Raw genomic sequence first — 17386 nt, forward strand, 5'->3', positions numbered from 1 at the left:
TTTATTTATAAAGCAAACTTTATTACTTTTTTATTGCTCAAGATGAAATAAGATAAAATACACTTGTTTATGCCATCCATCTTATTTGGAGGCCACATTAAGGTATAGGCTAGAAAACAAATTACAAAAATATATAGAGAGCATTCTATTATGCTTGTTATGGCTCCTAGTTTGCAACTACCACATTGTCCAGTCCAAATGGTCTGTAGCCCACCAGAAAGTCAGCAGTCCAGTTCCAATGATCGCACACATCCTGAGTGTAGACTTCAGTATTCTAAGACACTGCAGGAACAAATGAAATACCCCTTGTGTTATATCACTGGTAAGATCTAATTAACTGCTGAATTTAACCTAATATAGTTGTGGAGAATCACATGCACAAGTTTTTTGTATACCAGAAACAACAAAAACACATGTTCTGTGTAATTCATTTGTGTGAATGATGAGAAAGTGTATAGTATAGTATAGTATATATACTTTTTTGATCCCGTGAGGGAAATTTGGTCTCTGCATTTAACCCAATCAGTGAATTAGTGAAACACAAACAGCACACAGTGAGGTGAAGCACACACTAATCCCGGCGCAGTGAGCTGCCTGCTACAATGGCGGCGCTCGGGGAGCAGTGAGGGGTTAGGTGCCTTGCTCAAGGGCACTTCAGCCGCAGCCCACTGGTCGGGGCTCGAACCGGCAACCCTCCGGTTACAAGTCCAGAGTGCTAACCAGTGGGCCAGTGTTGATTTTATAGAATTAATGCAGAACTGAAAAGACTTTACCTTTTGCCTCTTAGATGTGGTTGGACACAGGGTAACTATCTGCTTGTCTGATGTCTGCAGAGTTATGCCCTCTTCCTCCACTGGTTGATCAGTCAGCTGTTTTTCCATGGGTTGATCAGTTATCACTTTTTTCATCAGTTGACCAATTGTTGGATTGTCAGAAATGGGCTGTCCCTCTTCAAACTTCACATCTTGATCTTTAGGAGGGAAAGCATTCTCTGTCTGTTCTTCCTGATCCTGAGGAGGGAACACATTCTCTGATGGTTCTTTTTGATCCTGAGGTGGGAACTCGTTCTCTGATGGTTCTTCCTGATCCTGAGGAAGGAACTCGTTCTCTGACGGTTCTTCCTGATCCTGAGGAGGGAACTCGTTCTCTGACGGTTCTTCACGATCATGGCAAGGGAACGCATTAACTTGTGGTTCCTCAGTGTCACTCTGCTCCTAGAAAACAGTCATTTCATGTCTCCCAAAACCCACAAATGTATTGCAAGTTAGTATAGTGTAAAAGGAGACAACGTGGAGTAAAACAACCCACCTCATCGTTTATGTCTTCTGTGTCTGAATCCTCCTCGGAGTCTTCGTCAGCTTCTATGTCACTACTAGAAGAAGTAAATGTAAGTATGACTGGAGCTTTCATGATTACCAAAAGTGCATTCTGAATATTACATGCAATGTTGCAAAGTATGTTGTTAATTTCCATCACAGTCAGAATTTGCACTTACAACTCTGATTCTGAGTCCAGAACTTCAGCTATTTGGGGCTCCAAACAGAAGTGTACTTTATGTGTTCTTTCTTTTGGCATGAAAACAAATGTTAACATGTTTTAAACAAACATATTTTTTCACAGTACCAAGTACCACTTACATCACATTCAGATGATATAACCAATGACTACTACAAGAACATCAGTCATGTTACTACTATGCCATTTTTTGGAAATAGACCAATATTCCCATTGTTAATTTAAATCACTAACCTCCTATGCCTTCAATACTGCTCTCCTCTGAATCATTGTAAAACCTGTTGAAAGCCTCAATTCTTTCCCTCTCTTGATCCCAGCTCCTCTCTTCCTCTCCAAATGTGTCACTTGTGTTGTCCTCCATGCTTTCCTGTGTAGTATCTTCGTCCAGCAGGCATCCACCCAAACTCCAGTCAGTGACATGACTGTCCTGTTCCAAGCTGGTGTGAAAGAAAAAGTCATGGTCTGACGTCACATCCTCAACCACAACAAATTCCTGTCCCAAAGTTGCTGATGGATTCCTGAGGGGTTGTTGTTGGCTGGTCTTGTCCCACAGTGTTTCAGATGGCCATGCTCTCTCTGGTGTGATGGTATCTATCCTTCCCAAGAGACGGCTTTCATCTTCTCTGGCTACAGCAACACAGTTGACATCTAAGTTTAGCTCTGTGCTGGGCATGTATCTGTTCAACTCTTCTCTCCAACCTCCCCAAGTGTCAACATCATGTGAGTACACAGGGAATTCATTTTCACTGTCAAATGGAAGTTCGTCGACTCCAGTATCCTGTTTGACAACATTCTGCCCCTCTCCATGTCTCTCCTCTTCTTCAATTCCTTGGGCTATAATTTCTTTTTTAGCTCTACCTCGCTGTATTGTAGCATCTTCATTAGTGAAGACATCCTGAATTTGGGAGAGTTTGTCATTATGTCGATGTTGCTGCATGCTGGGACTTTCAGACTCATCTTCATTCTGGGGACCTGAATCGTCCTTGCTCATGGTTTGGGAGGTCGTTGTAGGCTGCCTTTCCCTAACTCTCTCATCGCTGCTGTAAGTGTTTGTGGAGTCATGAGGTTTGGCATGCATGGGTCCATGTTCCACTATATCATCATCAACAACAACCTCAACAGCAACCTTTTCTTCCTCTTCTTGCTCTTGTTCCTGTTCTTCACCTTCATCATCATCTTCCTCTTCTTCTTCTCGTATATACTCCCCCTCTTGTGTGTTGTCAGCCCCAATTCTGCTCACAGGTGCTTTGGCATCACTTTTCACTTTCCTTTCATCTTCATTGTCATCTTCCTCTTCTTCGTCATCACCCTCAACATCAACATCATCATCATCATCATCATCGTCATCATCGTTGTTTGTCAGTTCTGTTGGGTATTCCGCAAAGTCTTCACCAACACAAGCTTGGTCCTCCTCAGAAAACTCCCTCAAGTCCCCTCCCTCCGCCTGTGCACCCTGTGCAGTTGGCAGTGAGCTTAAAATAGTTAAGCCAGCAGTGTTCTCAGATGCACACACGCATGACAGTTCATTCATTGCCTCTCTGTCCACCGACAAATGTTGTTTTGTAGCTTCTGCATCCTCACTTCCTGAATTGGAGTCTGAATAACTGCATGTGTCATCAACACTTTGAGGGTTACATAGTTGTAGAAATGGCACACCATCTTCACCCTCCTCGTTTTGAACATTACCACATCTGTCTGATCCCCCTGCATTTGACTGGTCAACTCCTGTTTGATCTCCTCCAAAAGGAAATGACCTCTCAGTCCAGTGTCTTGTTTCATCTTCATCATCTTGCCAAATATCACAGGAATCATACATGTACTTCTTCCTGTCTGCCATTTCTATATCCTCCAGATGACTGAGCTCCACTTCGATCTCACTGGCAGTGTCTTGCGCATACGTCTCCTTTCCTGTTGAGTTTTTGTGCATGTTGTGGTTCTCCTCTGAGCTCTGCAGCGAGCTCTGTCTGCGTGCCCCTGTCGGTTCCTGGGTGTTATCTCTCTTCTCTGTTTCTCGGGCTCTACCAGCGAGAGATGACTGTTCCGCATAGTCTTCAAAGTTAAGATGCTCAAAGTCTATCTCCACATCTGGCAAAGAAGGGTATATGTCGGAGGAAAAATAAAAAATATGTTTTTATTGTTGTTATATTTTTGTCATTAAATGTGTGAAAAATGGCAGAGAATAATCGTTTTTATCAGCAGCTATGAGACGTAAAAACACAGTCTTACTCATACCTGAAAATGCATCTGTAAGTAAATCAGCAACATTTTGCTCCATTTTGTGCACAGACTGTATAATCAGTAGAGAGAATGCAGAACGTTTGCAAAATACAAGTGAAATTCCTATTCATTAAGGCTCAGTTTATAATAAAACAGAAGTTGAATGTTCTCATATTCAGTTAAAAAAAAACTTACCTCTGTGCACTAGATTGACTTCCTGTCAAAATGAAAACATAGAATTCTCCTCTCTCTTTGAAAATTAGACACCAAGTCCTGTCTTGGTTAACAAAACAAAATAAATGTGTTTTCATACAAATCCATGAGAAGATTGGTTATTAAAAATAAAACAAGTAACAATATTTATAGGCTATGATGCTCCACTGGCCTATACCATACTCTGCCTCATGTTTGTTTTTGTTCCTGCACCATGTTGCTGACTTCACATCAAGGCAGTGGTTACAAAGCGCAGGTGAACCACACCGCCTTCTCCTGTCTTTCAAACCTCCTCTGTCTGTCTCAACAACAAATAAAGCTCTCTCGTTGCTACGAGTGATAACCGCAATGGCTCAATCAAGTGGGATGGTGGCAAAATTCAGTTATACAATCATGTAGATTTTTGTGTTTTACAACCATATCAGTTTGCCCATATAATTGTTCTTTTGCAAAAAGTGAATAGATGACACCAACAATTGTAGGTGCATTTTACATCCAGATGCTGTTATAATACAAGGCTTCTCAGAGTACTGTTGTCAATGCTCTGGTCCAAATTGTGCCATTTTGAATATACCAATAGGGTCATGATATTTTGGCCTCAAATTATCCCACTTTCAATTTCCTGTTGGCTTTTAATCTCTATCCTACCACTGCAGCTTAGTCATGCCTGGGTCTCACTGAACAATGAAATATGAAATGAGAAATTATATGAATGTTTTAATGAAGCTTTAGCAAGTAGTAGGCTACAGCACACACTAATGCAAAAGGGGGTTCCTTTATTTGTCTTTGTCTTTCACTAATTAATATGATAAAATGTTTTGTTTTTTAAAGTCACAGTACTGAAGCATATGTAATGGGTTTGTTGGTATAGTCGATGGTCTATTGGAATCAGAGCTCATGTCGAAGAAGATAACGGTGGTTGGGTTTCAGGTCCACCTCAACTGGATAGTGATCACTGACCTCCAGAGCCTAAACAAAATCATGATGACAAAAAGTTATTCCATTGTTTATGTTGTTTCTTCTCTTCACGTAAGTCTTCATGGTTGTGGCATTGTAGGCCTACCTCCTCCTCAGAGAGATGGAATTGTTTCTTGAAGTTAAAGGGTTGAGCAGACTCAGGAACAGTCCCATAGTAGAGCTCTTTTCCATGGACGACAATTCTATAGGGTCACAAGAAAATACATCAATGTTCCGGGTGGAGCGTGTTATTGAAAATGCAAAAATCTGTCTTCAGGAGGCGAAACATGCCATTGTTCACTGCACTGTATATATTCACTTAATCAAAATGTCTCTGACAAATAAATTCAAATCTGCAAAACCAGGAACAGCAGTGACACACCAGGGTCAGTGTGAGCCTCAAATGGGACCCTATGTAACAGAGCTGCAGTCACAGTGCCATCAACTGGTAAAATATGGTTCTAGCAATGCCAGAAAACAACATTCAGTTTAGTCTGAAAAGTCTTTTTTTATTTACATTTATTTGGCTAACTCTTCAAGCTGACCTATAAATGGGTATGTATTTGCAGAATCATCTGTATTCATAAAATGAAAAAGTATACCTATATTTTTGGAGGAACCACTGGCAAATAGTTTGCCTTAATATTTCGATTTATTGGGGAAATTCTTTCCAAAATAGTGATGACTAACCTGTCATAAGCACAGTGTGTGTTCTCACGGACAGTGGTGTCCGCTTCATCCCCTATGAGCCAATGGAACTTGGGGTCGTTCCTCAGCCGGATGGCTCTCCAGCCCTTGATTGTGATGTAACTACAGGCAGCATTGAGATCTCCCAGAAACATTACATTCTGGCAGAGAAATAGAGAGAGAGAGAAAGAGAGAAAGAGAGAAAGAGGGGCCTTTTAAATCATAATCTTGTCATCCAGTGTACTGTAATATAGCTTGTGTTGCAGTATAGAAGAGTGTACACCTCCTCTCAGTGTGGTTCATAAATTTGGGTAGATGTCTTTATATTGAAAATGTGCAAGTGAGAGGAGGAATAGTGGTCATATAATTTTGTAGGGGAAGCACTTAGCAAGATTTAATGCTGGTTTATACAGAGTGGCATAAAGAGGTACTTGGGAATATGTTATAGGCAAGACAAAAAGAAGCCATAAAAATTACACATCATAAACATAGAGATTAAATGAAGAATTCTGAAGATTCTCTCTATCTCTCTTTGTGGGTGTGGGTGTGTGTTTGGGTTGGTGGATGGGTGCACTTGCATCCTAACCTGTGTTTTCCATTTTTTGCTGATTTCCGTAAAGACCCCATAGAGTTCCTCAATCTCTTTCATTGCATTCTTAGGACATGTGTGTTGTCCAACAAGAACAAAATCCTTCACCACTGTAAACATAACATGGCTGTTATTTTTTCTGTTCGTCATATTCTTACACATCATCTATGCATTTATTTCAGACTGTAACTATAACATTGGTCACTTCTGTAGTTATGTTGTGATTTGACTCTAATGGTCACACTGATATATCTGTTCTTGTGTCCATGCTGTGTCCATCCTCATGATAATAATGCAGGAATAGAGAAAGCTTACGGGTTGAGGGGGAGTGAACTCTGATGATGAAAGGCTCTCGAGTGAAGAGTTTGGTGCGATTGGACTCTCCCTCATGCAGATAATAGTGGTCTCTCACCTCCAGAACGTCTTTACTGGAAACAAACAGAATGCTGAGAAAGTTTATATCCTTATCTTTACTGATCACATTCACTCCAGAACTTAGAAATATGACCTTTCAAGAAGTGTAACACATTTAATGATCAGCGATTAACTCACCAACAGTGAGAAGTAGCTCAGAACTCATCTACTCACCGGTATATGTAAACATATTGTTCCTTGTAGGTCTTCTTTCCCAGTCTTTTGCTCTCTAAATGAGCATATGAATGAGATTTGTCAAATCTGGTTTAAAGGACATAATTTTAAAAAAAATTAGGTCAACGACCAGTAGCAATACATGTTCATAGCACATCTGTTCAACTGTTTTGTTCACCTGCTAGATGGATGAGCCTAAGGACGATAGCATTGCCCACAGGGTTTCAAATGATTTTGACCCACAGACCACCCAAGAGCCACTGCAACCCATAAAACCACCGCTGAATAGAAAATTGGGATTCCCACAGAGCTACTTTTCTGTAGTAGTTTCACTGAAACTACTTTTTTAAAGCACAGTCAGGGACCACCAGCAATGCTGCTGCAGACAACTTGTTGGAAACCCCCTGGGCTTAGCTAAGACTCCATGATTATCCCAGAGTCGCAGTGCAGAGCCTATATAAAGTTGTTTTTCTTACCTGTTCAGTTTTTTCACCAGTGTGGGTATGGCTTCACCTTTGGAATCTCGAACCTCCTGAATCAAACACAGGTCACAGCGAGCAATAATCTGGTAAGAAAGAACATCATCCACAGGGTCAAGTTAAACTTGTTCAGTTAATCATGAAAGCCAAAAAGAAATTGTGAACACATTTAAAGGTGCTGTCAGCGATCATATGCGATTTCAAGCCCCTAACATTTTTTTTTTATCACATTCAGCAATCATTTCCTCACAACCCGCTAGCTGTCCCTTCCGTGAGTAGACAGTAAAAAAAAGGGTCTTTGTAGGCAAACTGAAAAAACAAAAACAAAGTGGGTGCATCCTGTCCCCCAAACAAAAACGTAACCCTATGTGGAGTTTTTCTGGGAATACTGAAGGGAGGGGTGTGCTACCTCTCTGGTGTGTTTCGTTTGGTGCTTGGTTAAAATATAATGTACGTTGTTTTGGACAAAAGCATCTGCTAATGAATTTGAATATAAACATAAACAAAAGCAATCACTGACTGCACCTTTAAACAAATAATTAGGAAGACCATTACTGTGCAAGACTTATATTTTCTGTATCACATACCTTGACCAAAATATCCATGACCTTTTCGTTTCTGGCTTTTGCTTCCCCAAACGACTGAATATTGAAGGCGCATATTTTCAGGGAGAGGGTGGTAGGCCATAGACATAGTCCCAGAAGGCACATCAGCAAAATCAGAGATTTCATCCTTCAACTCACTTAGCCCCTATATGAACTGCAAAAATTATGTTTATCAATGACTCCTGACAGAAAGTCAGTTGCTGTCAGTCATGTATTTCAGGTCGTTTTCAGATGCCACACTTAATTAATTAAATAAATGAATGAATAAATAAATCAATAAATAATACAATTAACAAATAAATGAGTGACCACCTACCCACTGCCAGGTATTTTGGTCCATGCCCTTCTGAGCCCCATGTCTTGAATGTGTGTGTTTTGTGTTGGTCCAGGTGAGGTATGGCAGTGTGTGAGAGATGTGCTGTGTCAGTGTTCACTCTCTGTGGAGCTCCATCCAGAACAGTGCAAAGAGCCACACGCAACAAGGGAACACACTGGAAACAATGGACCCCTCGCTCATTCACAGCACAACATGAATGGACATTGTCTCTCGCACAGTGTACAGACTCCAACAGAAGCGAAGGAAGGCCTTGCTACCAATGGTCTTCACTAAAGGATACAGAAGGAATGTGGTGAATACTTACAGCAGTGTCATATGGAGTGGAAATGAGTCCATGACAGATGCCCAGGCATTTCCCTGAACTGTCATTGCTGAATCATTTTTGTGCATTAGTGACTGACTAAAGTCACACAACTTAACATCACACATCTATTTCCGTAGATAGGACACTTCCCCTCATGGTGGCCTAAATGCTGTAGGGATTGTCACAGTTACCAGTTTCCTCAAACTTGTATGACAGGATCATGCAAATAGTATTTACATATGTAGTAGAACACCAAGCTATATGATTTGCATCCATGAGTCCTTAAACCTTAATAATAATGTACCAAATAAAATCATTCCAATAATGTAAAGGCACATATCTGTTTATTTAGTAACAAAGCATATGAATTCTGTTAAAGCACCCTGTGTATGTCCGAGTGTATTCACACAATGAGATATTTTTAAACACTGTTCACATCTTATGTGATTGTCAATAGTAAACAGATGACAGAGACACTACTGGAGTGTTCAGTTTTCTGTGAGCACTCTAGCTGATTGCACTTAGTGAAAAAGGCCAGTGATCCCCATTATATTCACAAACAATGACAAACACATATAAATAATACAAACTCTATTGTCTAACAACAATGTTGATATGTAACTACTGCACATGACTGGATACATGTTCTGAATACATTATACAATATAATAATTCAGAATAATACTTATTATTATAATTATATTCATAATTACGCATGTCTTGTGCATCTCTCTGTACAATAACAAAGTCCACACCCTCATACAATTTAACAAAATGAAGACCAATCACAGGCTTGGGGCAACACTAATGCTTTACCAGAAACTAAACAATCAATAATCAAAGTCCCATATTCTTCTTCTCCTTGTCATCGTCAGCTGTAGAGTCTGTGGGCTGTTTGTCAAATAGGCCTGAAGCAGGCTGAGTTCTGTGGAGAGGCCAGAGCCAGCAGATAGTCCTCTACATGTTGCTCAAGACACGAGTAGATGTCGTGGAGGTAGTCAGCGAAGAGGGGGTAGCACAAACACAGGCCCACCAACAGGGCCACTCCCAACACAAGCAGAAGCAGGAGGAGGACCAGCCAGGATCCACAGGCGCTCTGAGAGGAGAGGCACAAAACACACACAATCAACATGGGAATAATACCAGCGTGGTCACACTTCGTTTGGATGGTTTTCCATAGACAACCAGATGCTCAGATTGTAAACAAACGTCTTGTTTAAACTCTGCTAATTATATTTTATGAATGGGGTTAGGTGTTGTGTTTGGTCAAGGAGATTAAGGTTCAGTAAACTTGAATTTCAACAAACCATCTGTAATGTCTCTGTTGGTGGACTATTCAAATGAAGTGTTACCACAGCCTAAATAATGGGAGAAATATACACACGATTCCCAAATGGATTATTTCCTGGTTGGTTTCACGTGAGCAAGGGTGTCATTCTGAGAGCAGGCCTTCAGCATGTGGACGCACCATGTTGGCTAGACTGCTGGCTCTTTGCTTACCTTGCTGTTGCGTCGGTTCCTGAGCTGCCTGAGCTCCTCTCGGCACTGCGTCACACTGGACTGATAGGTCCGACACTCCAGCTCAAGAGCCTCCAGCTGGGCTTGGAGTTCCATGCACTACACACACACACCCACATGCGCACACACACACACACACAAACACACACACACACACACACACACACACACAGTGTATCATCATCATCTTCATCACTTGCATAACCTATTAGCTCTCTAGGCACCAAATACTATCAAATGTCATAATGATAAGTTATCAAACATGCATGAAGTTTGGTCAAATCGCTCACCTCTCTCTCCTTCATCTTGAGCTTTTCCTCTGTCACCCGTAACTGGCCTACCACGTGGTCACCTTCCCTGGAGATCTGCGCTGCTGGTCTGCCTTCAGATGCGAGCAAGGCCCTGGTGGTCGTGAATACCTCAGGGCCTCTTCTAGAGAGCATATCTGAGTGCCGTTGGTGCAGGGCACCATACAGTAGGAAGTACGGCAAAGTCAGTTCCCCTTTTTTTCTTAAGTGTCAAATTTCATACGTATGGATTAATACAACTTAGCTACAATAACTGTGACCAAAACGATACTATTAATATAATGATGAATCAAATGTAAATCTACATGTCCAGATGTCAAAACATTGCTGTTGCGTGTAAACAAAAAACCGCCATTTTCTATGCTGTTACACTTGAGGTGGCAGTGTGTGCTGATGTCTGCAGCATGACCGCAGGGCAGGAAGTGAGAGTACCTTTGGCTTCCTGTAGCTGTGCGCTCACGGCTCGCTTGTCGTCCTCGAGCTGAGCGAGGCGGGAGCGCAGCTCCTCGTCCACCTGCTGCACGCTCTCAAGCTGCTGGCCTAGCTCACTCTCTCGACCCTGGGAGATCTGTGGAGGACACAGGTCACACATGTCAGCATGCGTACATGATAGCACAAACAGTTTTGCATAGAAATGAACACACTGCAAAAAATTATATTTTACCAAGTGTTATAATCTTATATTAACATAAAAAAAATCTAGTTAGTATTGTTTTTAGTATAAAGACACTTACTTTGAGCTTTCTTGTAAGATTATTTGACTTTAAATAAGTCAAAATCTTAAATTAAGACATAAAATTTACTTGTTTTTATGTCTTAATTTAAGAAGAATTTGACTTATTTTAAGTCAAATAATCTTACAAGAGAGCTCAAAGTAAGTGTCTTTTTACTAAAAACAATACTAACACTAACACTAATACAGAAACATACAGACTGAAAAAAGTTAATGCACATGTACTTCTGCTGAATCTGTTCAATAAAAACACAATTACATTTCCATAAACAATTATACAGGTGAGTTGCAGTATATTTAAGTCAGCTACACACATACACACACACGCACACACACACACACACACACACACACACACACACACACACACACAGAAGTTGGTCCTGACCTTTGTTTATCATCACTTGGGTAGACTATCTCTGAGGGTTAGACTAAAGTACACAAACACACACACACACACACACACACACACACACACACACACACACACACACACACACACACACTCGTTCACCGTCACCGTTGGTCCGCTCAGCAGCGGCGGCCTGTCCTCTCACCTCCAGCTGGGTGTGCAGCTGCTGCAGCTGCTCGGTGCAGACATCCAGGCCTTTCCTCAGCTGTGTGGAGCTCCCGCGCAGTTCCTCGCACAGGCTCTGCCACTGGCTCGACTCAGTCCTGGCTGCCTGCAGCGACTCCTGGTGGACAATATAGGAATAGGTGACAGGTGGACAAGTTGAATAGGCACACAGTCATGTTCGGGCAATGGAGTGGACTCATCTGATCATCTGTTCTACATTCTCAATACATTCTCAACATGCAAAATTACATTAGCATTAGCAAAAATACAACGTGACACTGTCGCTTCAAATGCTTGCCAAACAGTTTAGAGAGTAGCCAATGAGTGAGTCCGAGTGTACCTTGAGGTGCTGTATCCTGGCCTCGGCCTTGGCCATGTCCTCTGTGCCCTTCTGGATGGCCTGCAAGGCCGTCGCCTCCTGCTCCCCCTTCTCCTTCTCCATGTCCACCAGCAGCCTCTTCACTCCATCCTGAGGAAGCCCCTGAGACGCACCCCATACACATAACATCAACAACTTCACATTTCATTCAAAATAAGGCTAATTTTGGATGTAACAGCTATCTCATCAAAATAGTTTAATCATATTTGACTCATTTATTCTTATTACCAGTGCGCCTTTATCATTTATATATTTATATACCAGTTATGTCATTGTGCAAACATTAGGGTTAAGAGCAGTGAACCCTATTATTACAAGCCTCTGGTCAAGACAACAACACTAAATTTAGGTAACATTTACAGAATTTTAGCAGGTTGATTTAGTCATACATGATAGACATTATTACACATTTCCTGACATTTCCTGTTACTTTGGAACTCGTTCTGAAGATCAGCATCCATCACTACTTGGTGCCCTGACAAACGCACGTTTTTCTCAGATCCATCATCATCCTTAGAGCTATTGCTGCCACTATCAGACTGCATCACTGTGTAACAGACGTGCCATTTAACAGTTGTTCTATACATGTCTTACCTTCATGCAGACCTGCAGCTGAGACTCAAGGGCTTTGATCTGGCTCTTGAGCAGATCCTCACCACAGCGAGTCTGAGAGAGGGAGAGCAAATAGACCAGCGAGAGATACAAATGTGTCACAGGAAAGCACACCACCACATCCAAAGATGAGTAGAACATATAGTCTAGCCATAACTCTTCTCTATACTCCAGTCATAGAAAAGTGGAACATACACTTGCAAAACTTGAGACGCATGCACATGTGTTTCACTGCACTTTATAACAATGTATCCCATACGAACATAAAAACCTCTACATGATTAAAAAAAACCCTACCTAAAAACCTAGCCGGAAAACAGGCAGATGTGGTAGCACTCGTGTAATGAAGAGAAAACATTTGGGGTGTTTGCACCGCCTCCCCTTCCTGTGTGAAAGTGTGTGTGTGTTTGGCAAAAAAGGGAGATGCTACAGTACTGTATTTTCTAAAAAAAAAAAATATTTGAATATCTTGTGGTTAGACAAAGGCTGTTTGTTGCCACTGAAGCTAGAAATGATTGGTGTAGAAGAAATGATAATAGATATTTAATAGGAATTTAAAATGTATGACACCACAGGCGAGAAAGCAGAAATATAAAACTGGCAGGCCTTATTTCTATTCAGTGGTCAAGTCACTTCTGTATCTGCATACAAAATGGATAACGGAAATCCCCAACTGACATTTCAGTCTTAGCAATAAACTACATTCCACCTGATCATTGTAGAGTCCAATCATATAATAATTCCCCTATAATGTAATTCCCAATAGTCCAATGAAATAAAAATCAGCTTTTTACTCCGTCACAAAACATAATAAACCCTGATAATGTAACAATTTCCCAATTTTCTAATAACTTGGCCAATGTCTTGGTAGTATGCCATCAATACTTGGGGCCCAGCAGTTAGCCACGCAGACAACCATATCTCTAATGTAGGAGGGGTTTAAAGATCATCTGGTGATACCCGGTCAAAATCTTTGGAATGTCAAAAACTGCAAATCAGATATGTGAAAACTTGTCAAGGTGTAGACATGACACCTCATTAAAGGGGTCATGGTCCCAAATGTCAGACCTTTTCAACATATTGTTTTATAGGCTGTTATAGACTTCAATGGCAGAAGAGGAAGAAAGATGCATAATAGGAAGAGACATAATGCATTCCTACTCAGCTTGGCTGCTGGATTCCCAATAAGAAAAATGTGTTACATTATTATAATATAGGCCTAATTAGCTGCCTATACAGCATCAGTGCTTGTCCCCTGAAGAGAAAATGTAGAAACACAACTGGTTTCCTATGTAGTTGCACTGCTTGGCCGCCAATAATAAATATCGAGACACAATGTCCCATCTTTTCTGCTTGGTCCACAATAAGGGAAGGTAGAAACACAATGTCTGTTGCTTGGCCCCCAGTGATTGGTGGCAACATTAGCCAAGTTATGACAATATTGTCATTACATGATTGGGTTCTGAAAAAAATAAGGTTTAACCCAAAAATTTAATAACATCCTGTTAATGTAACAATGCCATTTTATAATTGTTATTATTGTGAAGTTATTACATTATCCGGTCATAGTATATTTTTGATGGAATTAAGAGGATATATTTATTACATTATTGGGAAATGATTACATTATTAATTGGGTTCATATTCATTATTATCTTTTATAAGCTATATTTATTCTATTTAAGCTATATTTTATCTCTTTTATTTATATTCTTTTTAATTTTACACAGTCATGGAGCTAACCAGGCTTACATTTCACTACCTGTTGGACACTGTTATAACTGTGTATGTGACAGATAAATACGAATCTGAATCTGAATCTGAATTTGAACATAGAAAACTAGCTTAAGGATTTTACTTACCTTTCTGACTGAGACAAGCACACAATGGGACATAGTAGTTTCCAGTATATGTGACCTCACAGCTTATAAAAAAAACAGTGGCTATATGCCACTCCTCCAAAATGGAGGACTTTACATGACAATGCTCTGCAATATTCTTTCATTCAAAGTGAAACCAGATTACAGAATGGAACAGGTTTAATAAAGTCTGAATTCTAGAACTGCCAGAACTGCAGTGTCATAATGGAGGTCAGCCACTACATCATCATGGAATATGAGTGTCCATTGCAGTATGCTGAGGCCTGAGGTCTGTCGCCCAAGACAAAAGTCTTCATTTAATAGACAAACTAACTCTCCCTTTATCCTGCATCTATCCCCCCCCCCCCCCCCCGCCCGCCCCCCCATCCTTAAGTGACTGACCTTCCACAGGTACTCTGAGGAGCGGAGTAGGGTTCCTGTGCTGCGCTGGAGGGTGGTCAGCTTCATCCTCAATGCCTCCTCTCTCTGCAAAGCCTCCTGCAAGATTTACATACACTTGTGCTCCATATATAGTATAAACTTATTTTTTGGCTGGCTGGCTGTGATATTATAAAATATAATTACTACATAATGTACCTGTAAGTAGTCAGTCAGAAGGAGGACGTCCTGTAGTTTCACAGAAGAAATGAATTTAAAAGAAAATTGTTATTGATAGGTCTCAACACAGATTTGAATGCAGTCACTTTAAAAAACTGTAGGCAGAAAACTCGGTCCAAACGGTTACAATATCGAAATAGATCAATACTTACATCTTCTTTCACTGTGACAAAGCCAGGTCTAGCAGAGTTAGACAGAGGGCAGATGGAAGCGAGACAGTGAATGAGTATAAGCTTGTCCCAACACATTGGGCTTTAAATGTTTGAATGCCAGAGTATACATAGTTGTGTACTTACTCTGTCTGTATGCCAGCTGATTGCTGTCTCTTCTGATTGTCTATGCCTACAAGAATATCTGTATTTTATAGAGGTTGTAATAGATATGGTCTAGTTATAACACATATAGTATTTACAACTAGATCTTCTAGTTACAACATGGCACGATCTCTCACCTCTCTCCCTTTTAGTTGAGATGGTTCTCTTTTTGTGGACTTGCATCCTCATTGTAGAGATGATGTTCAGGTGAGCTTGCTTTGAAGCAGTAAACTCTCTCGCCTTTACAGTTGAATTCAGCTGGCCATTACAGGTGGTCTACAGTGGATATGAAAACAAAATTATTTGCCTTCACATACAGTATATGTTGTGAAATGACAAATACAATGACTTAAATGTATTTATTTTTTACAAAAAATGTTTTTGGTATATTCATATTTTAACTGAATGTGCTGCATGACTTAACATTGATCAGACAGAATGCTCTGCAGACCTGTAAAGTTGACTTGACGTCATCTTTAGGGATTCCCATGCTGCCCCTTGTTATCAACAGACGTTGCGTTGACGTCAGTGCCTCCCGTGCCAGCGGTCCTAATCTTGTGCCAGAGGGCCTTCTCACCGTGGTCACTCTAAACCTTGTTGGGCCGACGCCCGGGGGCCTCCGCTTGGCGAACTCCAGCTGTCGCTTGTGCCGCTGCTCCTGCTTGAACCACAGCACGTCGGCCTCCCTGGAGGGGCTTCGGCAGGACGTCCGGTTGTGCTGGTCCCTGAGGTGCTCGTTCCTCACAGCGCGCTGTTCCACCTTGATGTCATACTCTCGCTCCAGGAGCCACATGCTTCAGCTCTGCTCCAGGCTCACCATGCTGGTGGCTGGAGCTGGGGAAGTCTTCAGCAGCTGGAAATGTAGGCTGTAACACTGAGGAAGTCTTCAGCAGGTAGAAATGTAGGCTGTAACACTGAGGAAGTCTTCAGCAGCTGGAAATGTAGGCTGTAACACTGAGGAAGTCTTCAGCAGCTGGAAATGTAGGCTGTAACACTGAGGAAGTCTTCAGCAGGTAGAAATGTAGGCTGTAACACTGAGGAAGTCTTCAGCAGCTGGAAAAGTAGGCTGTAACACTGAGATTGGGAAGTCTTCAGCAGGTGGAAAAGTAGGCTGTAACACCTCAGTGTGAGTGCCAGGGGCTGCTTTAAAACACCAGTTCATCCAGTTTAAGCAAGGGCTGTCAGTTAACTGCAAATGTTCTGTGTATAGCTTCTGTTTGTCTGTTATTTAACTTAATGTGAAAAACGCTCTTAAATAAAATGTTGTCTTCCCTATTAGTAATTTCATAAACATGTACAAAAAGAGAAGGTGATTCTCACAGATGTTAATGTTCTCACAGGTCAACTTAACTATCAGACAGCAATGTTTAAGCAATACACATCATGACAAACATTCAACTAAACGGCCACTGAAGACGGAAAAAAACAAGGGAAAAAAAGGCAATACAAAAACAAGGGGAAAAAAGGCAATACAAAAAGCAAACAGAAAGCTTGATTTAACAACAGGATTGAGGAGATTAAGACTACGGACATACCTCCACATACCAGCTTGCATCATGTGTTCTCACATGGGTCATCCTGTGGTGAGTGCTCCTCACAGGTTTAGCCACTGGGAACTTTACCAGCCCCAGCGTGCTTTAAAGAAAGCCTCTCCGAACGACTCAGTCAGCTCTGCAGACTCACATAGTGAGCAATCACACTTTTTTGGGGGGGCAAGCAACCTAAACAGGAAGTTGCGAGGGCGACGCCATCTCAGAGTTCCTCTATCTCTGCAGACACCCGCGTCAGGACTGGTGCCACACATGTATGGGCGCACTGATTAGAGACACGTGTGTGCACTCTGCCTTTGGTACGAACTGTTTAGAATGTTCTTTACATGGGCAGGGCAGCGTCGCCATTTCTGCATATGGATTGGGTAAATACGAGCCTCCTTGCCTGGAGCTTACAGATCTTCTGGCAAAGAAGAGGGAGAAACTT

The 17386-nt window shown here is 41.4% G+C and overlaps 3 protein-coding genes across 11 annotated transcripts; all 3 read right to left on the reverse strand.

Annotated features, from left to right (window-relative positions):
* On the reverse strand, positions 1-4188 carry si:dkey-183p4.10 (probable serine/threonine-protein kinase kinX). 2 transcript variants are annotated; one of them, XM_042098424.1, is made up of 7 exons: positions 3928-4188; positions 3748-3802; positions 1750-3600; positions 1496-1565; positions 1309-1372; positions 774-1208; positions 1-282 (listed from the first exon to the last, which is right to left on the reverse strand). In XM_042098424.1, exons 2-7 carry the CDS (start codon positions 3788-3790, stop codon positions 178-180), a joined length of 2568 nt encoding a protein of 855 aa, XP_041954358.1. In that variant the 5' UTR covers positions 3791-3802; positions 3928-4188; the 3' UTR covers positions 1-177. The 2 variants fall into 2 exon arrangements, with proteins under 2 accessions (XP_041954358.1, XP_041954357.1); XM_042098423.1 differs by having other exon boundaries at positions 774-1214.
* Positions 4189-4372: 184 nt separating this feature from the next.
* Positions 4373-8268, reverse strand: dnase1l1l (deoxyribonuclease I-like 1-like). 2 transcript variants are annotated; one of them, XM_042098437.1, is made up of 9 exons: positions 8167-8268; positions 7833-8004; positions 7243-7298; positions 6767-6853; positions 6494-6606; positions 6176-6288; positions 5593-5750; positions 5009-5105; positions 4373-4914 (listed from the first exon to the last, which is right to left on the reverse strand). In XM_042098437.1, the coding sequence occupies exons 2-9, from the start codon at positions 7974-7976 to the stop codon at positions 4834-4836; spliced, it is 849 nt and encodes a 282-aa protein (XP_041954371.1). In that variant the 5' UTR covers positions 7977-8004; positions 8167-8268; the 3' UTR covers positions 4373-4833. The 2 variants fall into 2 exon arrangements, with proteins under 2 accessions (XP_041954371.1, XP_041954370.1); XM_042098436.1 differs by having other exon boundaries at positions 7243-7331.
* Positions 8269-8818: 550 nt separating this feature from the next.
* On the reverse strand, positions 8819-17113 carry LOC121713643 (TRAF3-interacting JNK-activating modulator). 7 transcript variants are annotated; one of them, XM_042098430.1, is made up of 14 exons: positions 16955-17113; positions 15861-16462; positions 15547-15685; positions 15392-15449; positions 15248-15275; positions 15075-15104; positions 14880-14975; positions 12601-12672; positions 11968-12108; positions 11608-11745; positions 10750-10885; positions 10300-10454; positions 9992-10108; positions 8819-9587 (listed from the first exon to the last, which is right to left on the reverse strand). In XM_042098430.1, exons 2-14 carry the CDS (start codon positions 16200-16202, stop codon positions 9390-9392), a joined length of 1650 nt encoding a protein of 549 aa, XP_041954364.1. In that variant the 5' UTR covers positions 16203-16462; positions 16955-17113; the 3' UTR covers positions 8819-9389. The 7 variants fall into 7 exon arrangements, with proteins under 7 accessions (XP_041954364.1, XP_041954363.1, XP_041954361.1 ...); XM_042098429.1 differs by having other exon boundaries at positions 15861-16549; XM_042098427.1 differs by having other exon boundaries at positions 15861-16552.
* Positions 17114-17386: the final 273 nt, after the last annotated feature.

This window comes from Alosa sapidissima, chromosome 7 (genome assembly GCF_018492685.1).
Source record: "Alosa sapidissima isolate fAloSap1 chromosome 7, fAloSap1.pri, whole genome shotgun sequence".
NCBI classification, from domain to species: Eukaryota; Metazoa; Chordata; class Actinopteri; order Clupeiformes; family Clupeidae; genus Alosa; species Alosa sapidissima.

What these genes read in the sequence shown, in the direction of transcription:
- si:dkey-183p4.10 (XM_042098423.1), bottom strand. Translation starts at nt 3,790, where the DNA reads ATGGAGCAAAATGTTGCTGATTTACTTACAGATGCATTTTCAG. An exon ending in CTGGACTCAGAATCAGAGTT is followed by an intron (nt 1,373 to 1,495) that starts GTAAGTGCAAAT and finishes TACTTCTTCTAG; the next exon opens with TAGTGACATAGAAGCTGACG. An exon ending in CAGAAGACATAAACGATGAG is followed by an intron (nt 1,215 to 1,308) that starts GTGGGTTGTTTT and finishes ACTGTTTTCTAG; the next exon opens with GAGCAGAGTGACACTGAGGA.
- dnase1l1l (XM_042098436.1), bottom strand. Translation starts at nt 7,976, where the DNA reads ATGAAATCTCTGATTTTGCTGATGTGCCTTCTGGGACTATGTCTATGG. An exon ending in CAATATGTTTACATATACCG is followed by an intron (nt 6,607 to 6,766) that starts GTGAGTAGATGA and finishes GTTTGTTTCCAG; the next exon opens with TAAAGACGTTCTGGAGGTGA. An exon ending in AGTTCACTCCCCCTCAACCC is followed by an intron (nt 6,289 to 6,493) that starts GTAAGCTTTCTC and finishes TTATGTTTACAG; the next exon opens with TGGTGAAGGATTTTGTTCTT.
- LOC121713643 (XM_042098430.1), bottom strand. Translation starts at nt 16,202, where the DNA reads ATGTGGCTCCTGGAGCGAGAGTATGACATCAAGGTGGAACAGCGCGCT. An exon ending in CTCAACTAAAAGGGAGAGAG is followed by an intron (nt 15,450 to 15,546) that starts GTGAGAGATCGT and finishes TATAAAATACAG; the next exon opens with ATATTCTTGTAGGCATAGAC. An exon ending in TTCTGACTGACTACTTACAG is followed by an intron (nt 14,976 to 15,074) that starts GTACATTATGTA and finishes TAAATCTTGCAG; the next exon opens with GAGGCTTTGCAGAGAGAGGA.